Source organism: Sycon ciliatum, chromosome 3, assembly GCF_964019385.1.
Source record: "Sycon ciliatum chromosome 3, ocSycCili1.1, whole genome shotgun sequence".
Lineage (NCBI taxonomy): Eukaryota > Metazoa > Porifera > Calcarea > Leucosolenida > Sycettidae > Sycon > Sycon ciliatum.
The window spans coordinates 20650483-20670468 of NC_088645.1; the positions used below are offsets into that span (position 1 = coordinate 20650483).

The 19986-nt window shown below is 45.2% G+C and overlaps 1 protein-coding gene across 1 annotated transcript; it reads left to right on the forward strand.

Moving 5' to 3' along the window:
- The first annotated feature begins 10986 nt into the window (after window positions 1-10986).
- LOC135812571 (uncharacterized) lies at window positions 10987-15126 on the forward strand. Its single transcript, XM_065325897.1, has 8 exons — window positions 10987-11407; window positions 11969-12026; window positions 12184-12288; window positions 12464-12538; window positions 13254-13355; window positions 13496-13607; window positions 13996-14078; window positions 14584-15126. Exons 1-8 carry the CDS (start codon window positions 11184-11186, stop codon window positions 14875-14877), a joined length of 1053 nt encoding a protein of 350 aa, XP_065181969.1. The 5' UTR covers window positions 10987-11183; the 3' UTR covers window positions 14878-15126.
- Window positions 15127-19986: the final 4860 nt, after the last annotated feature.

The window sequence follows — 19986 nt, forward strand, 5'->3', positions numbered from 1 at the left end:
TAGAAGGGAGTTTGCAGATCTAGCCTGCCAGCGTGAAGGGCAAGGCGGCTACGGCGAATTCACTGGGACGGTTGAGTAGGCCAACTTCGCTGGGGACGGTGTTCCAGAGGACGGAACCACAGTGCAATGGACGGGATGTCCCTGCTGCTGATCGGGCTAGCGAGAGGCGCAAACCCTGTCCTTGCTGGAGGCGGGTGGTGTTTCCAGGAGCAACAGCAACAGCAACAGAAAAAGTACCAGCAGCAGCAGCAACAGCAGTAACAGCAAATGCAAAAGCAACTGCAACGGCAAGCGCAAAAGCAACAACAACAAAAGCAACAACAACAAAAGCAACAACAACAACAACAACAACAACAACAACAACAACAACAACAACAACAACAACAACAACAACAACAACAACAACAACAACAACAACAACAACAACAACAACAACAACAACAACAACAACAACAACAACAACAACAACAACAACAACAACAACAACAACAACAACAACAACAACAACAACAACAACAACAACAACAACAACAACAACAACAACAACAACAACAACAACAACAACAACAACAACAACAACAACAACAACAACAACAACAACAACAACAACAACAACAACAACAACAACAACAACAACAACAACAACAACAACAACAACAACAACAACAACAACAACAACAACAACAACAACAACAACAACAACAACAACAACAACAACAACAACAACAACAACAACAACAACAACAACAACAACAACAACAACAACAACAACAACAACAACAACAACAACAACAACAACAACAACAACAACAACAACAACAACAACAACAACAACAACAACAACAACAACAACAACAACAACAACAACAACAACAACAACAACAACAACAACAACAACAACAACAACAACAACAACAACAACAACAACAACAACAACAACAACAACAACAACAACAACAACAACAATGGCTGGCCATTCTAGACCGTCGTCTTTTCAGGCCTAGACGGGTCCGAGACCCTGTTATGACCAGACTTACCAATATGCTTTTTCTCCCAACACATGGGGTGGACAATGACAGTGCGACGAAACGGCTGGCCATTCTAGCCGCTCGTTGATCTTGTCCTAGACTAGAGCACTCCATCATTCACCCCAGTGTCTGGAGATATGTGGATTTTGTAGAAAAAAAAAAAAAAAAAAAAAAAAAAAAGAGCAAACCACATGACTGTACAAAGTCCGAACAGGAAACATACAAAGGGAGCCGCGGTGTCGACACCGAGCCAGGTCAAGGATACGGCTCCCACCGCACGATGTAGCGTACTCGCATTCTGTTTGATGAGTGCACGCCCGTTTCCATCTGATTGTCGCGCGGCAGGATGCCCTTGTGTGCCCAGCTGAGTCGGTTATTGTTTTCCATCGGCCGGTCAGCTATCCCTTGGGTCAATCTTCATTCGCAGCCGATACCGTCGTCCTTGTCGCAGGCTGATCCCCGAGCTTATTTCAGCTGTACGGCAGCGCAATGCTGGGCTCAAATTGCTTATTCGCTCTCCAGAGGACGCTCAGCTGCAGGATCACCACCGGAAACCGGGAAGTTGGATAGACAGCTGAAGAACCAGTACTTCAAGGAACGCCTGGAGGCTTCTGAGACAGATTCTCGAAAGTTGTGGCACATTTTGAATGCCTTCAGTGGTCGGATGACGCCAACACCTCCGCCTCTGGTAGCCGGGGCGGAGCTCGCTGCAGCGTTTGGGAAAGTCGTATCTCATCCTGGGCGCCCATCCAGCCTGCTTTCGAATGTATATTAATTTTATAGACGAGTCATTATACTATATTTCATAATGTAACAATCCCGATACCTTCAATCAGTTTCGACCCGCCCTAACAGAAGCAGTCATGAACCTACTGCAGTCCGTTGATTCATCCAAGGCCACAAGCCATGATGAATTGCCAGGTGTTGATCTCAAGAAGTCCGCATGAGAATTAGCTCCGTCTCTGTGCATGATATTCAACGCTTCGCTCTTGACGGGGAGATTAATTTTCCACAACAGTTCAACTTGCTAATGTGTTTCCTTTGTTCAAGGGTGGTAGCCTTGACCCGGGTCAAGCTGCTTCTTATCGGCCTATCTTTCTCTCCTGCCTATTGTAGCTCGTCTACTGAAGACACTAGTGGAGGCCCAACTCGTGTCATACATGATGGAAATCGATCTCCTTGCTACTTCGCAGTTTGTATACAGGAAGCCACACAGCACCGAGGACGCCCTTGTCCTAGTGGTGTACCGCTGGTTGTTAGCAAAGTATGAGCGGAAAGAAACAGGCGTAGCATTTGTCGACAAGTCCAAAGCCTCAACTCTGTCAAGCACATATTGCCGCTGGAAGAGCTCTCCAACATGAGTGTGACACAAGATGCGAATTCCTGGCTTGCTAGTTACCTCAGCGACCGGAACCAGCGTGTAGTTATTGGCGGAAGTAGACCAGACTACACAACGTGCAGTCGAGGCGTACCACAGGGATCCGTTCTCGGCCCACTGCTCTTCACCCTGCATTTTCGCCACATCTACAATTGCATCCCACATCCCGTCGTCCATGAAAAGAGGTTTCCGGACGATACAGTGGCGTGCAACTCTGACCAGACGAAGACACAAGGCTTGCATATAACACCTCGTTGTGGGCAGCAGAGTGCAGAACCGCTGTTGATGCGTTGCAAATGAAAACTGCTAGCAATTGTGTCACACGCTCGCTACCTTGGAGTTATTGTTGCTAATGAGCTCTTCTGGAATGCACCATTCGCCAAGTTCGACGCTCTATTGGTGCGTTATGTCGCTCACATCAAAGCTTGATGGTCTCCTCGAAAAGATATTTTATCATGCACTGATTATGTCCAGACTGTCTTCCTAGAGTGAAGGACGCCCTGGCAACGAGAGTTCAAATATTCGTTCGTCGCTGCATCCACGGCCAAAGTGTCCTGTTTCGGAGTTATCACGTCACACCACAGAGTGCCAGGCAGCAGTAGTGGGTTGGTCAACGACCATGATTTAGATACGAGAGCTACCTGGTTCAAGTCATGCCTGGGAGCGGTTTTTGTTGTTGTTGTTTGTTGTTGTTGTTTATATATTTTACATCGCATGTCCAACGGGCAGTTCTACCCAATATTACGAAAGTTTTGACACCCTGTAAGAACAGTCGAAAATCGAGTAGCTTGACGACAGCCGACACTGCTGCGGAAAGGATGATGTTGATGGCGCGAGCGCTAGCGTGGCTCAGGTACTGTTTTTCTTTTTCATTTTTCATTTTTTCTGTTTTACATCTACACAACGTATGGTACCGTTTGTGGGCGTGCTGCCACCCACAGTCAACTGGGAACTTATGGCCAGGCACAAGATCTACTTGTACATGGATGCGGCTAATGCGATTTCTCGGCACTAGTACCAGTGGTTGTGAGACTTATCCACTCCCCCTTACCGTTAGGTTAGTCGCTGAATCTGTCGCTAGGGTTTACCGGCTGTTATTCCCGCCGTCGTGAGTTCGATTCCGGAACGGACACGATAATTTACTTTACACAGAGTGCTCGCACCCGTGGAGCTGACCAAAACCTATTGCAGGTACATGTACCTTTCTCGCCCGGTCCTTTTGGTGGAGGCACAATCCAATTCATTGGTGCCATTCTCCACCCATGATGCCCTGTGAATCTTGTCACGCACATTTCTGTGCTCTTAGCATAGCACTGAGCTATGACGTAGTCGTCATCCTCTCGAAAACCGTTCAATATTACGCATTATCGCACTCTTATCATTGACCACCACAGAAACTTGTGATCTCTAAGCGGTAAAATATCAGCATTATACTGAGCTTTGATAAATACCCACACTCATTAGTGACCATACCATCAACAGTATAAAATTCAAATAATTTTGCTTGAATGTACTTTTCCATGCAGCACTGCACTTTTCCCTAAAAAGGAGTATTTTATAAACAGTAGTTATTGGCTTTTAGGCCAATACCACTAAGGCCAATAAATACTGTTTATAAAATCCTCTTTTTAGGGAAAGTGAAGATCAACATAATGTATAATAAATGTAGTAGCGCAATTAGGAGTATAATCGATGCAGACATGGCCAAACAACAACGAGTTCATGGAATTTTTAAGGATTTTTATGTTATTCAAAATCGATTTTCGTGTTCCGCTCATCAGTGAATAGTATCGGAACTGTGTACAGAAATAGAACATTTTATAACAGCATAATTAATTAAAAGTGTGAACAACAAAGGAAGTGCTACAGCATTACATAATAGGTGTCAAACATAGTGCTAACGTATATAACTGAGTGCAGCCACAAAGCAAGAGGTGATACAGTGCAACATGACACACCATTTACATCTGATAACCAGCTACGAGAACAACTTTAGCGCGACTACATGCTTCTTTTGTTTACAAAGAACAGGATTATGCACACGAATACATACAGCTTCCAGAACCTTCAACTGCTTAACATAACTTGCACGGCACAAAACAGAAAAGTGAGAATCATCGTACACACTACGACAATCTGGACGTGATAACAAGTGACAAAATACAGCTGACTTTTTGCTCACGTCGCTCTCTTCCGTCTCATCCCGCTCCCTTCCTTCGATTTTCCTTAAGAATGGATACCCACATGACTTATTGAACAAAATACTGAAGCAAGAATCTAATAACAAAGATACATTCACAGGTCCTCGAAAGTGTCCTATCTACTTATGCCTGCCTTGGAAAGGCAACGCGTCTGTCAGCATGTCCAGAGCTATCAAGACCCTAGTCAATAAAACATACTTTGCTGCCCACTTCATCCCCGTGTTCACCACGGTACGTGCGTTCATGGTGAGGAAGGATGTCCTACCTCCCCAGCTTTCAAGCCATTTGGTTTATCTCTTTGAGTGCCGGAATTGTGCTGCCCGGTACGTTGGTAGGACTCTTCAACACCTGAACGCACGTATCAGACAACATGTGCCGTTGCACTTATTACCACCAGCAGCCAGAGCAAAGCGGCCAAAGCGTGGTAGGCCGTGTAAGAACCCAGTTAGCTCAGTAGACAAACACGCTGTGCCGACAGCGCCGGCTGTTCCCGTGCCACCACCGGCCCCACCACCTGGGGTGCCGTGGGTGGCTGGGGCTGGGGTGGGTTTGCCATCATTGACCTGGCCACCACTTCTCGACCCACTGCAAACGGCAGCGGAGCCTACTCTAGCACAACATCATCGTCCTGGAATGGAGGAGGGGCCACCGAGAGACACTGAACCTTCACCTCGGCAGTTGCCCTTGCCTCCGCCTGAGCCACCCCCTTTACCTTTGGTGACTACCGAGACGGTGGTCCCCCCGGTGCTGGGATCCACGGTGCCGACTGTGTCTGGACAGAGAGGGAGATCATCGACAAACCAAAATGAAACCAATATCCTCACCCATAGACCCAGAAGAAGCACAGCAAACTATTCACTTGAAATTTATGCACGGAATGGACTTGGCCCACGCAAAATGGACAGTGGAAATGGGTGTGCAGTAGCAGAGAACCCAGCAACGGTGACGTGGAGCAGCGGTCAAACGACTTGTGATGCTGGTGGAGATGATGGAGCCATGTTGGAGGCTGATAAGGAGTGCAGTGAGACTGAGCATCAAACGGATGATGAGGAAGTGACTGATGATGATGATGGTGGTGATGAGGACGATGATGATGATGAAGATGAGACGGAGGACGAGGATAAGGCGGAGGAGATCGAAGGAAGGGAGCGGGATGAGACGGAAGAGAGCGACGTGAGCAAAAAGTCAGCTGTATTTTGTCACTTGTTATCACGTCCAGATTGTCGTAGTGTGTACGATGATTCTCACTTTTCTGTTTTGTGCCGTGCAAGTTATGTTAAGCAGTTGAAGGTTCTGGAAGCTGTATGTATTCGTGTGCATAATCCTGTTCTTTGTAAACAAAAGAAGCATGTAGTCGCGCTAAAGTTGTTCTCGTAGCTGGTTATCAGATGTAAATGGTGTGTCATGTTGCACTGTATCACCTCTTGCTTTGTGGCTGCACTCAGTTATATACGTTAGCACTATGTTTGACACCTATTATGTAATGCTGTAGCACTTCCTTTGTTGTTCACACTTTTAATTAATTATGCTGTTATAAAATGTTCTATTTCTGTACACAGTACCCTCAGTTCCGATACTATTCACTGATGAGCGGAACACGAAAATCGATTTTGAATAACATAAAAATCCTTAAAAATTCCATGAACTCGTTGTTGTTTGGCCATGTCTGCATCGATTATACTCCTAATTGCACTAATAAAATTGCTTTCTCCACGCCGACTCTTTAAATACCTTAAGCGGAGATACAATAGTGAACAGATAGTTGTTCTGAACAAAGCCTGGCGGAAACGCCATGTTTGTCGTAGTATTGCACTAAATATCTCGTTTCTTCAGCGTTGTCGCGATAATGGCGTGTGCCCGAGCTCCATCCAGAACCGAGTGCACAAGGCCCGGGCATATCATGCACTAGAGATAGAAAGAGTGTTTCTGAAAGAGGATATAGCCCGGTCCTCGGACACACTTCGTACTGTACAGTCTGAGTTTAGAGGATTGTATCGTGCTGCTCGCGCGTTCCTTTCAGTCCATGACTACCTTCGATTTAGTTCCCTAATTGCTGCAAATGACAATAAACAACAAGTCAAGTTGATTGCAAAGTATGAGAAGAATTACAAGTGGTTACGCGTAAAGCGATTTGGTTCGCTCCACATGAATACGGATACAATTATTAACCGCGCTAACATCCAGCTTACTACCGTCCAAAAGGAACTACTTTGCCGAGGCACGGACTTCGGTATTCCTCCAAGCAGCAACAAGAAAGAGGTCATCCTAACAGAATTTGAATTATTTCACAAAAAACTCATCAACCTTACGCCAGTATCTAATGCCCAACAAGCCGTATGCACTGCCAGTGTTAGGGCAATAGCGGAGGAGCATGCCGAGAAGCCTCCTGATCGCAGCACATTCTCCTTATCTCGTGAACATCTTAAAACTCGCCAGGAACTCATTAAAAACAATGCGATCATTATCACCCGACCTGACAAAGGACGGGCCACAGTCATCCTCACTAGAGAGGAATACCTTTCTAAAATGGCAGTCATCCTTGATGATACCTCGAAGTTCTCAAAATTAGGCCCAGTCGCGACTCATGACAACACCGTAAAAGTAGAGAAGAACCTAGTTACGTATCTCAAGCGACTAAAAGCCGAAAAGGAAATTACCAATGGCGAGTTTCTTAAAATCAAGCCAATGGGTTCCGTCCGTCCACGACTTTATGGCTTGCCAAAAATACATAAAACCAATTGTCCTTTGCGACCGATACTATCAATGGTTTCATCTCCACAGTACAGCATTTCTAAGTGGCTCTGTGTTATTCTCGGGGTCGTACAAAGTTATTACTGTACGCGCACAGTGAAAGACAGTTTCCAGTTTGTAGATATCTTGCGCTCTCATCAGGTTCCCGCTAGTGCTCATATGTGTTCATTTGACGTAGTATCATTGTTCACGAACGTACCATTGGATGAGACAATCGATATTTGTGCTGATGTACTGTATCGAAATGATTCGGTAGATACTCCTTGGTTGTCGGAGACAGCCTTCCGTAAGTTAATGTCCTTGGTCACTACTGGCGTAGAGTTCTCGTTCAACGACATAATGTATCGGCAGGTGGACGGTGTGGCCATGGGGTCCCCCCTTGGACCCGTTTTGGCAAATATATTCGTTGGATACTGTGAATCCTTGATCAATGAGTCGATGTGGCCTAAGGTATACGTTCGTTTCGTCGATGATTCTTTTACATATTTTGATTCCGTTGAGCAATGTGACACATTCTTTCATCATCTAAACAACCTACACCCAGCGCTTAGATACACATGTGAGCATGAGCATGACAACAAACTAGCCTTTCTGGATGGGCAGGTAGAAAAATCTAATAACAGTGTCGTAACATCAGTCTACCGAAAGCCCACTTTCACTGGGCAGTACATCGTCTATGATTCATATTGCTCACATCAATACAAGGTGAACCTGGTACGTAACCTGGTGGGGAGAGCAAAGCGGCTCTGCTCTGAAACGAAGCTCAACGACGAGCTGGAATTTCTCAGATCAATTTTCCTTAAGAATGGATACCCACATGACTTATTGAACAAAATACTGAAGCAAGAATCTAATAACAAAGATACATTCACAGGTCCTCGAAAGTGTCCTATCTACTTATGCCTGCCTTGGAAAGGCAACGCGTCTGTCAGCATGTCCAGAGCTATCAAGACCCTAGTCAATAAAACATACTTTGCTGCCCACTTCATCCCCGTGTTCACCACGGTACGTGCGTTCATGGTGAGGAAGGATGTCCTACCTCCCCAGCTTTCAAGCCATTTGGTTTATCTCTTTGAGTGCCGGAATTGTGCTGCCCGGTACGTTGGTAGGACTCTTCAACACCTGAACGCACGTATCAGACAACATGTGCCGTTGCACTTATTACCACCAGCAGCCAGAGCAAAGCGGCCAAAGCGTGGTAGGCCGTGTAAGAACCCAGTTAGCTCAGTAGACAAACACGCTGTGCCGACAGCGCCGGCTGTTCCCGTGCCACCACCGGCCCCACCACCTGGGGTGCCGTGGGTGGCTGGGGCTGGGGTGGGTTTGCCATCATTGACCTGGCCACCACTTCTCGACCCACTGCAAACGGCAGCGGAGCCTACTCTAGCACAACATCATCGTCCTGGAATGGAGGAGGGGCCACCGAGAGACACTGAACCTTCACCTCGGCAGTTGCCCTTGCCTCCGCCTGAGCCACCCCCTTTACCTTTGGTGACTACCGAGACGGTGGTCCCCCCGGTGCTGGGATCCACGGTGCCGACTGTGTCTGGACAGAGAGGGAGATCATCGACAAACCAAAATGAAACCAATATCCTCACCCATAGACCCAGAAGAAGCACAGCAAACTATTCACTTGAAATTTATGCACGGAATGGACTTGGCCCACGCAAAATGGACAGTGGAAATGGGTGTGCAGTAGCAGAGAACCCAGCAACGGTGACGCGGAGCAGCGGTCAAACGACTTGTGATGCTGGTGGAGATGATGGAGCCATGTTGGAGGCTGATAAGGAGTGCAGTGAGACTGAGCATCAAACGGATGATGAGGAAGTGACTGATGATGATGATGGTGGTGATGAGGACGATGATGATGATGAAGATGAGACGGAGGACGAGGATAAGGCGGAGGAGATCGAAGGAAGGGAGCGGGATGAGACGGAAGAGAGCGACGTGAGCAAAAAGTCAGCTGTATTTTGTCACTTGTTATCACGTCCAGATTGTCGTAGTGTGTACGATGATTCTCACTTTTCTGTTTTGTGCCGTGCAAGTTATGTTAAGCAGTTGAAGGTTCTGGAAGCTGTATGTATTCGTGTGCATAATCCTGTTCTTTGTAAACAAAAGAAGCATGTAGTCGCGCTAAAGTTGTTCTCGTAGCTGGTTATCAGATGTAAATGGTGTGTCATGTTGCACTGTATCACCTCTTGCTTTGTGGCTGCACTCAGTTATATACGTTAGCACTATGTTTGACACCTATTATGTAATGCTGTAGCACTTCCTTTGTTGTTCACACTTTTAATTAATTATGCTGTTATAAAATGTTCTATTTCTGTACACAGTACCCTCAGTTCCGATACTATTCACTGATGAGCGGAACACGAAAATCGATTTTGAATAACATAAAAATCCTTAAAAATTCCATGAACTCGTTGTTGTTTGGCCATGTCTGCATCGATTATACTCCTAATTGCACTAATAAAATTGCTTTCTCCACGCCGACTCTTTAAATGTAGTAGCCTCAGGATTTATTGCAATTTACATTTATTATCATATTGACCGCTTTAATATATTGACCACTTATTATTGACCAATTAGGCCGAGGACATGAACTTTTTCCTCAATTTAGAAAAAATCCCAACTGAAAGAAGAAAAATCTGAAGCCAAATGTGGGGATTTGAACCCAAACTGTCAGAATCTCAGTCAAAAAACTTGGGGAACATACTACAAGTGACAACTGAAAACTTCTGTTTATAGAGAAGTAAAGTCCAATGTAAACAGCATATAACCGCAATCAGTAATACAAGCTGGATCGACATTTGTGTACACTGTATTCATGTATTGTAAAACTGTGGAGACAATGTTTCCTTTCTTTCTCTACACAATTTCTTCACATTTTTCATCGTTTTATTGCACATTGTCTCCACAGTTTTACAATACATGAATACAGTGTACACAAATGTCGATCCAGCTTGTATTACTGATTGCGGTCATCAAATTGTTGTCTCCTCGCCGTTTGTTTAAACGGCATATGTACATACTATAATATACTATTACAATAGTATTCCTTTCTTCCTATAAACACAGCTAAAACAGGTTAGGCATGCCATGTCGTGATAAATCTAATATTGCCCTCATAATCGGTCAATGTATGAAATATACAATGTAGACCTCGGCGGACCTTGGTCTTTTACTCGTTCCATATTTCATATATTGACCTCTTTAACCGTGCATTAATAGATACATATATAATTTGCTTCATAACTCGTTTCCATGTGATTTCAACTATTTTTTATTTAATGTATAATAGAAGAAGAATCACTCAAAACTCGTTCTCATGTCATAACTTCTTCTATTTTACATTTAGAAGTTCTCGTAAGAATAAAATGAATGTTCACTTGCAACCCACGTTAAAATTTTGAGAATATGAGAGTTCCTTCTTGTAGGCAGTACAATGTACACGTATATTCTTTTACACAACCACACTATAACCGATACGCACTGTACTAGATTTCCACGATTGCTTCACATATTTATGTACACATCCAGTGCATGTTAACCATGATGTAGAGTGGAATACTTGAACAAATACAAGTCTCCGTAGAAGGATTACCGGTATACCGGAACATTTACAACATGTATACACCAGTATAATTAGCACGTCATTGCCTGGATGCCAGTCGCCCGCAACCTAAGCAGTGTAAGGTGGAAGCTACAGCGCCAGCAGCAGTACTACGAGTAGCAGCAGCAGCAACAACATTAGGAGCAGCAGCACCCGTAGTAGCAGCAGCAGCACCAGCACCATCAGCACCCGCAGGACCAGCAGCACTCGCCATGGAAGCAGCAGCAGCAGCAGCAATGTTGTCCGACTACATCAGCATGTCGGACTACACCAGCGCGTTCCCCCAAGCGATGGGTGGCTTTGATGAGAATGTATTCACGACGCCAGTAGACCAACATTTCCTATGCTCGATCTGCCAAATGGTCTTGCGCAACCCCATGCTCTTGGTTGCGTGTGGACACCTTTTCTGCCATCAATGCATCGTGGAAGCACTGGAGTAAGTCACATATCTGAACTAAAACTGTCTGTATGACGATGTGTTCAAGATATATGATTGACTTGTCATCACTGAGAAAGTAATCTTTTAGCCGATCGCTGAGCTTGCATGTCGTTCACACTGCAAGTTTGCTACAATTATCGCAAATAGTCCGTCCACGGAATATCTAGAAAGATACACTAGCATGTTTTAACATAACTGTTTTAGTTTCAATGTACAGGTAGAAGTTATTCGACCTTGTTCTCCTTGATCCTGTTGTCCTTGATTGTTGTGCACATACAAAAGGGCAGCAAACCCTACCTACCATGGTACCTCATGGGTCTGAAGCACTACTACTGTAATCGTCATTCCTACCTCATGGACATATATCATATGTATAACGGTTGGGGGCTAGAACTGTCTACCCTGGCTTTTCACAAAGACACGGGCGTGTTATGATGATAATATTTCCAAGTACGGACTGTTTATTGTATGAGCTAATTATTTGTGTGTGGTGTGTGGTGTGTGTGTGTGTGTGTGTTGGTGTTCTCTGTGTATTTTCCCGCCGCTTTATGTTCACAGGAGGAGCGAAATATGCCCGCTAGACAGAACGCCAGTATCGTTGCAGGCTCCAGGAGCGGTAAGTTATTTTATATCCAATTATGCAGTTGAATGCACACATATACAAGTCCGAACATTAATCTTGTCGATGCATGTACATGTATGCTGGCCTTGTTTCCATACATTCTAAAGTTTTTATCTATGGTATTTTCTGCGCGTCACCGCAATATTTGCAGTTAGTACCCAATCGCGCCATGAAGCGAATTGTTGGCAGATTTGAAGTGTTCTGTGAGAAGAGGGAGCGCGGCTGCACGTGGACAGGCACCTTAGATTCGTATGATGTAAGTACAGTCACTGTCAAGGTGCTTATGTCTTTCCTTCTCGCTCTTCTCTCTCATTTCTCTCGACTCGCTCACTCTCTGTCTCTCTCCTACGCCGTGTGTTTATGTGTTTGAGTCAGGTTGTTTGTGTATGTTAACATGTATGTGTATCTAAATATGTTCATAACCTCTGCAGTCACACACCAAGGTCTGTCCTAAAGTGATCGTCAACTGCCCGTTCCAGTATGCCGGAACTGGGTGCGACTACGAAGTAAGTTTAAAAAATGCTTTGCGTAACATAGTCCACCATCAATCCTACGATTTTCAACGTTCAGGAAGAGGGGGGAGGGGCGGTTTGATATCTTACCCAGAATATTACCATAACCCGTAGCAGGGGCACACACTTCAGGTTCCTCCAGCAGGTGCGAATCGATAGATCTCTATAGTAGGTAGCCCATACGGAATAGTTTACACATGTACAGGTGCCTGCCTTTTTCGAGAGTGAACTTTGGTGGCTTCTCTTCAGGTGGTAGACGGTCAAAGCCGAGGAGAGCAAGAACAAGAACAAGAAGAATAGCTAGAAGCTACAATGATGAATGTGTGAGCCATACACAAAGAAATAATGCAGAAAAGATTCAAGTGTGTGAAAGATAGTGCCACAACAGTAGACAACCACTGGGCATACAGTCTCTGACCAGTTGTAGACAACCTACATGTTACTATATCAGTCTAAGTGCGATTTGATCAACTCATTAATTCTGTCGATTAGTTGTCTATTGCTTTCAGGTATTGTCCAGTGGTGGAACACTGTGTTTTGGTTTGACACTACATTAGGTTAACACAGACTTGCATCTTTTGCTGTTTGACTATGGGTCACACAGTCATCGTGAATGCGTGCACTCGTCAATGTATGTTTAAATGCCCGACCGTATGACCGTATGTCTGCATTGCATTATGTTCTCTATGCGTGTCCATCTTGTCTTCAGTGTATGCCAGATGAAATGGAACAGCATTGTCGGCAGCAGAGTGATCAGCATAACGTGTTGATGGCACGAAGCATGGATATGCTTTCCAGTACCTTGTGGCAGGTCAGTGCACACTTTCAGAAACCTTTTTACACATGTGTGAACCTTTTCTTCTAACATGGCTGCTACATGTGCGTGTGATTGGGATTTTTGTGCAGCTTGTACTAAAGATATTCTTGTCTCTGCTGTTCGCTGTGGTGTAGGTTGCCACACGCCCTGCGGAACATCGCCAAACCGTTCACACAGAGGTGTTTGGCCAAATCGCCGATCGTCTTCGCGGTGGCCATACATTTTATGGCGAAGCCTTCTACAGCGGTATGTTGTCTGGAGTTAGTTGTGTTGCTGCCGCTGTCAATGTTTACCCTGAATATGTTTACTTGTTGATGTCTGAGGGCTCTTCTTGTAATATTACTGCTTTACTCCCAATTCTCGTTCATAGCTTTAACAATGATGATCACAGTGTCCATGTGCGTGTGTGCGTGTGTTGTACGTGTGTGACCAACCTCAGCTAGTATGGGGTGCGCATAAGTTACTGTCTTGATCTGTTTCACTCACGTCTGCTATCGTGTGGGCACATCCATGATTGCATTACCAGATTTGCGTGCCTCTCTTGTGACGGGTGTAGACTTGGTATATGGTGGTGTGTGGTGAGTATTTTCAAAACCTGTATGTACATTGTCTGTGTATATCCCTCTGCGTGCAGGTCCATGCGACAGTGGGTATCGGCTGCGCATGAAGATAGTGCCAAATCAACGCAAACTTGGCTTGTATTATTCCCTAGTTAAGGTAGGAGACCAGAAAACGTCCCCTTAACATTGCTCAAGTTCTTTGTTTAGGGCTTGAAACCATGATGTCACATGTAGCCAGAAGTGAAAAACTACATGCGGGGCGGGCCTCTCTGAAAGACGTAGGCATGTTGCAATTCTGCCTTTGTGCGGAAGATTCAGGTTGGCTCGTGGTTCTATCACTGCATACAAACTCTAAAACGTTGATCTGGACCAGTAGTTGCTGCATTTAGGAACAATGCAAGTTAACCCTGTGTTGAGAGTAATTATCCCTGTGTTTAGAGAATTGTTTAATGTGCTACTGTTTCCTTGCCACAATACTATCTAAGAAGTAGTATGTAGCCTTGCTACAAAACTGTATCTCTCCTTGTTCAGACAGCCGTGGTGAATACGATCACTAGCGGACATGCTCAGGAGGTCGCGTGGTACAAGTACTATTTTGGCACCGGTGAACGCCTAAATTTATACCTCGTGTATCTCGTGTTTCGTGTTTTTCTCGTCTCTAGGGCAAGAACGATGAGCTGTTAGATTGGCCATTCCGTCACACTGTGATTTTCCAGTGTCTGCACAGCACGAAGAATCGTGTGGTCGTGCAGATGACAGTGCCACCACCGCGCGACGAGGACGAGGCTTGGAGTCGCCCATGTACCGGCCAGCCGAGCGACACCAATCACGGCTGGGGATTTCAAGACATCCTGTCCCGCTCCAAGCAGCGGCATGCGGGCGTGTTACGGTCCGACAGGCTGCGGATAAGATATATCGTGCTGTGGGAGCTGTGTCCTGCACCCGGGGCTGCTTAGAGATGTATGTATATGTATGTGCACACACTGTATGTATGGATGCATTCATTCTTTACATCACTATTTACATGTATTTTACATCACTATATGTATGTTGCATCACTATATAATATTATGTACATGTATGTTTTTTATGCTTCACCACCACCATTTCACTGCACAATGACGAGCGGCTAGAATGGCCGGCCGTTTCGTCGCCCTGTCTAGTCCACCCCATGTGTTGGGGATGAGAACATTTGTAAAGTCTGGTGTTAATTAATAAAAATAATTTTCAAATGTCAATCCTGAAAAGGTTACTGTCACTGTCTAGACTGCATGCAATGCAAGCAGCATAGCTGTTGATAATTACTTAGGTAAGTCCAAGGGACGGGAACGCAACCGTACTACCTCACGAATCGGGAAGATCGTGCAGAAGAATGTGCCACCACCGCGCGACGAGGCATGGAGTCGCCGGTTCACCGGCCGCTCGAAAACAATAACCTCGTCGGCTGGGGATATCAGGGCATCCGATCCCGCTCCAAGCTGAGGCAAAGGGGCGCGCTATGGTCGGACAGGGTGCAACTACGGTACATCGTGCTGTATTACTCAAACCCTCCTACTTCGCCAGCCATCCGGCGGGCCTGGTTGTAGCCTGCACAGTAGCATTATTTACGTTGTTCATACTTTCACAGTGTGTTTGCCAAGAGGCCAAGAACGACGAACGGTTATAATGGCCGGCCGTTTCGTCGCCCTGTCTAGTAAACCCTATGCATTGGAATTAGAACATTTGTAAGTCTCGTCAGAATAGACTCTAGGCCCCGGCGTAGTCTCGATATCACAGTAAACTGTGTGTTCCATCCGGCCGTTCTGTGTCGTCTACCCGATGTGTTGCGGAAAAGAAGTAGCATTATTTTCGTTGTTCATACTGTCACAGTATGTTGGCGAAGAGGCCAAGAACGACGAACGGCTATAATGGCCGGCCGTTTCGTCGCCTTGTCTAGTCCACTCCATGTGTTGGGATAAGAACATTTGTAAATCTCGTCAGAATAGGAATCTAGGGCCCGGCGCAGTTTCCACATCACAGTAAACTTTGTATATTATCCGGCCGTCCTGTGTCGTCTACCCGATGTGTTGCGGATAAGAACATTAATTTTGTAAGTCCCGACTCTTATTTGTTTAAAGTCATGTAAATTTATACCTCATGTATCTCGTGTTTCGTGTTGTATATACGCTCGCTGCTCTTTTTCTCCACTCTAGGGCAAGAACGATGCGCAGTTAGATTGGCCGTTCCGTCACACTGTGATTTTCCAGTACTTCGCACGCCATGCGGCAGGCCTGGTTGTAGCCAGACCAGTAGCATTATGTTCCTTGTTCATACTGTCACAGTGTGTTGGCGAAGAGGCCAAGAACAACGAACGGCTAAAATTGCCGGCCGTTTCTTCGCCCTGTCTAGTCCACCCCATGTGTTGGGATTATAACATTTGTAAGTCTCGTCAGAATAGGACTCTAGGGCCCGACGTAGTCTCGATATCACAGTAAACTGTGTATATTAGAGAGGTTCCGCATAACGTAATTACGTTAGTAAAAAACGTAGTCCATCTACGGAAAGTCTTACGTAAACTGCATGCGCATCTGGGTTTCGCCATACGGAGTTTTCAAATCACGTAGCTGCCCATGGCAACTCCGAACGCGGCAGTGTACGACCAGATCGATCTGGGGAGAGAGTCATAAATTTGTACCCCAATCCACTTACGGACCAGCTACGTTATCAGAGCCCTATCTACGTACTCTCCGTAGACAACTTTCCGTAAGTGGAGTGTAAACTCGCGAATTCACGGGTTTTTCCCGCCCACTAACGTAAAGTTGCTCAACTTTACGTAGTGCGGAACCTCTCTAATATCCGGCCATTGTGTTTAGTCTCCCCGATGTGTTAGGGAAGAGAACATTAAGTCTGGACTCTCAATTTTTGTAAGCCATGATCTCAGTCATACAAATTTTGAACCTGTCAATTCTGAAAAGGTTACTGTTTCCGAACACAGTGGTCCTCCACCTTGTACCATGCTTTAAACAAAACCATGTTTTCAACAAAACAAGACAGTCATACATGTACATGTATCTATTATGGTTGTACATGCACAGCACGCTCACTATCCTCGTTTAAATTCGAGAACTTGTACAGTAGGTATTGTATTGGTTTTAGCGTGCGTGTTAGAAGAACGTCTTTTCTTACATATTTGTAAATATGCGGCGAGGCGACAATAGGTTTTTTTAATTGTGGTAAACAGAACGAGCTCAACACTCAATTCACAACGGCTTTATTGCGGTCACAACGAGTGGATGTGAACGCTGCGAAGAATAGGAAGGAGAAACAAAAGTGATATGGAAGAAATGGTTAAAACAGAGAATACTTCGAACTAGTTTTCGTACAACACTCCTCAGTAAGTTACGTTGTACAAATGAAAAACATTCAAAAAAAGTACTAATAAAGAGAAATAAAGTGAGAATATACACCTATGAAACTGATAATATGCTAGCACTAAGGTGATACTCTTCAAATACTAAGGTGATACTGGGTTCAAAACCAGTGGATACGAACGCGGTGAAAAACACAGTTGAAAGGTTTTCATCTTTGCAACGTAGTTTCCTGAGGGGTGTTGTGAGAAAACTAGTGAGAACTAATCTTATTAAAGTAAAGGGACTGAGGAACTAAAAGTTACGCTCTAATGACCACTAACACCACCAGTTACTAAACAATCAGCTCATGCGGTAACATTGCACGACACTGACCGATAGGCATTGGCGGCTAATGCTAGCATTATAAGTAGCATGATACGCTTGTTTTAGTAAACTAGCACTATTATTAATGAAATTTATGAGGGGTGAATTCCCCAAAACACTGTGTATTGAGCAGGGAGTGGTGCTTTCTTGCAGGTTTGCCGAGTGGAAGGTGCGACCTGCTCCTCGTGTGCTCTGGATGGTAGTCGTGAGTCAGTTAAGTGTCAAGTTCTCCAAGAAGTGTGTGTTCCTAGTTGGAACAATCAACTTCATGACCCGCGGGTTCGAGCTCCGCAGTCGTACATCTGACTGCAAAATCCCCACGACGCAGCTCACCAGATCAAGGTGTGGGTCCTCTTCACTCAGCAGAGTTGAGTCGCGCGAGCTGCAACGCCCGGTGCCGAAAGGCGGGCTCACGCTCCTACATGGCTACTTCCCCTTGTCTAAACCCCAAGACGAAAATGATAGTAGCCGACTCGCCGAAGAAAAAAAACTTCATGACTATTACCGCCGAAATCGCAACTTCTAAGTTAGCACTATTATGGAGTTGGCTTTATTTCACTCACGTTGTCATGACATGAGGTAAGAACCCCATCACCGGGCCAAGAGAGACCAAGGGTAATGAGAGAAAAAAATAGATAAATGGCCAACGCAATGGAGACCGAAGCAAAAAGGATTGTAAAAACCAAAGCAAAAATATTGAAAGCCGACGCAGAAACTGAGAGACGGACAGAAATAAGCAGAACGATGGAGGAGGCCAGGACATACTCGAATACAAAAAGATGGAGGAGGACAGGACATATTCGAATACAAAAAGAGTAATCACAAAAATGGACTACCAGTACAGGAATAGACCTGTAGAAATATAGGAAGAGATGAATGCCGAACATACTCAAATAGCAAGAGAAAAATCAGGCTGTGAGGACCGTCATACTGCACATTCATGGATGTCAAAGCAAATGCAGTATTGGAGGTTTAAACGGTTTACCCGTAACATGAGGAGCCTAATGCCGAATGCCCAGAACCGACTTGACGATGTTCAGCGTGCCCAGGATAGCACATTGCTGAGCCCTTTCAATGCGCAGGGTGCCTGCCAATGCCAACACAAAGTGTGACAGGGACACACCAGTCAGTCCACCAAGCGCCCCAACAACCAGGGGCACAACGCAGCACAACGCGGCACAACGCGGACATCATCCACATGCCAGATGCGCCGCAGCTCTTGGCAAAGGGGAGCGTACTTTGTTATTTTTCGTGGATTTTATTTTATTATTATACTACAAGCGAAGGTCCCTGGTTCGAGTCCTGGTGGTGACAGTCAATTTTTTCTTCAGACTTTTCCCGTTTGTCTCTTTCCCTCAAACCATGCAGTTAATATTTTATGACTTGGGGCTCCCCGCGTGCTAGTTTGTACGTGAAGTATGTGGGTACAGTGAGGGCTGCGTCCCACCCGCCTGTGTGGATTCACAGGAAGTGTGAGTTACGAAGTCTGAAGAAAACGTTGAACGGTCTCTGCTGGGATGACGACTACACCATAGCTCAGTGGTTAGAGCATCGCTGGCTACAAGCGAAGGTCCCTGGTTCGAGTCCTGGTGGTGACAGTCAATTTTTTCTTCAGACTTTTCCCGTTTGTCTCTTTCCCTCAAACCAGTTATTATTATCTCTCCTTTATTCACTTCTTTCGAAGGCGATAAGCCAGACCCACCGGGAAAACTTTCCATGGGTGGGACAGCAAAAAGAAAGTGAAACAACAAACAAAAATAAATATATAAATAAAACCTAAAAACCAAAGGGACAAGAAATAGTTGAAGGAAGAGGAAGAAAGGAAAGAAACTCAATCCGAACTCCAACATCAAAACAATTATAAAGAATTTGCAGCGACAGGCAAAATACATCAACCAATGAAGGGAGTAACAAAGGAAATATCAGTCTTTATCAGTCGTTATTCAAGTCTCTTAGCTATTGAACATGCAAACGCAGCAGAGGTGCATCTACATGTTAAGGATAGTTCTTAGTATTTTAACGTCAACCTGGGTGAGGGACCAAATCCTCGAAATCTCCCGCTTCAAATCATAATATTTCGAGCGCTTTTCAGCCATTTTCTTATTGATGTTGTTCTCACCAGGAACGCTGATGTCTAAATTGTAGGCGATGCGCTCCTTGTCATCAACAAGGAGCAGATCGGGCCTGTTTGCTGATAGTTTCAGGTCAGTTGGGACCGAATACTCCCAATAGAGCCGATACCGATCACTTTTGACCAATGCCTTGAGCTGGTGGTCGAATCGTGAAGCACCAGTAGGTAGATCTCGTGCTCTACACATTTCGAAGTGCACATACAGTCAAACCTCTTTAGGA

Excerpts from the sequence above, each read along its gene's own strand:
- LOC135812571 (XM_065325897.1), top strand. The coding sequence starts at position 11,184 with ATGGAAGCAGCAGCAGCAGCAGCAATGTTGTCCGACTACATCAGCATG. Across the intron at positions 12,289-12,463 it reads GCACCTTAGATTCGTATGAT|TCACACACCAAGGTCTGTCC; the intron begins GTAAGTACAGTC and ends TAACCTCTGCAG. Across the intron at positions 13,356-13,495 it reads TTTCCAGTACCTTGTGGCAG|GTTGCCACACGCCCTGCGGA; the intron begins GTCAGTGCACAC and ends GCTGTGGTGTAG.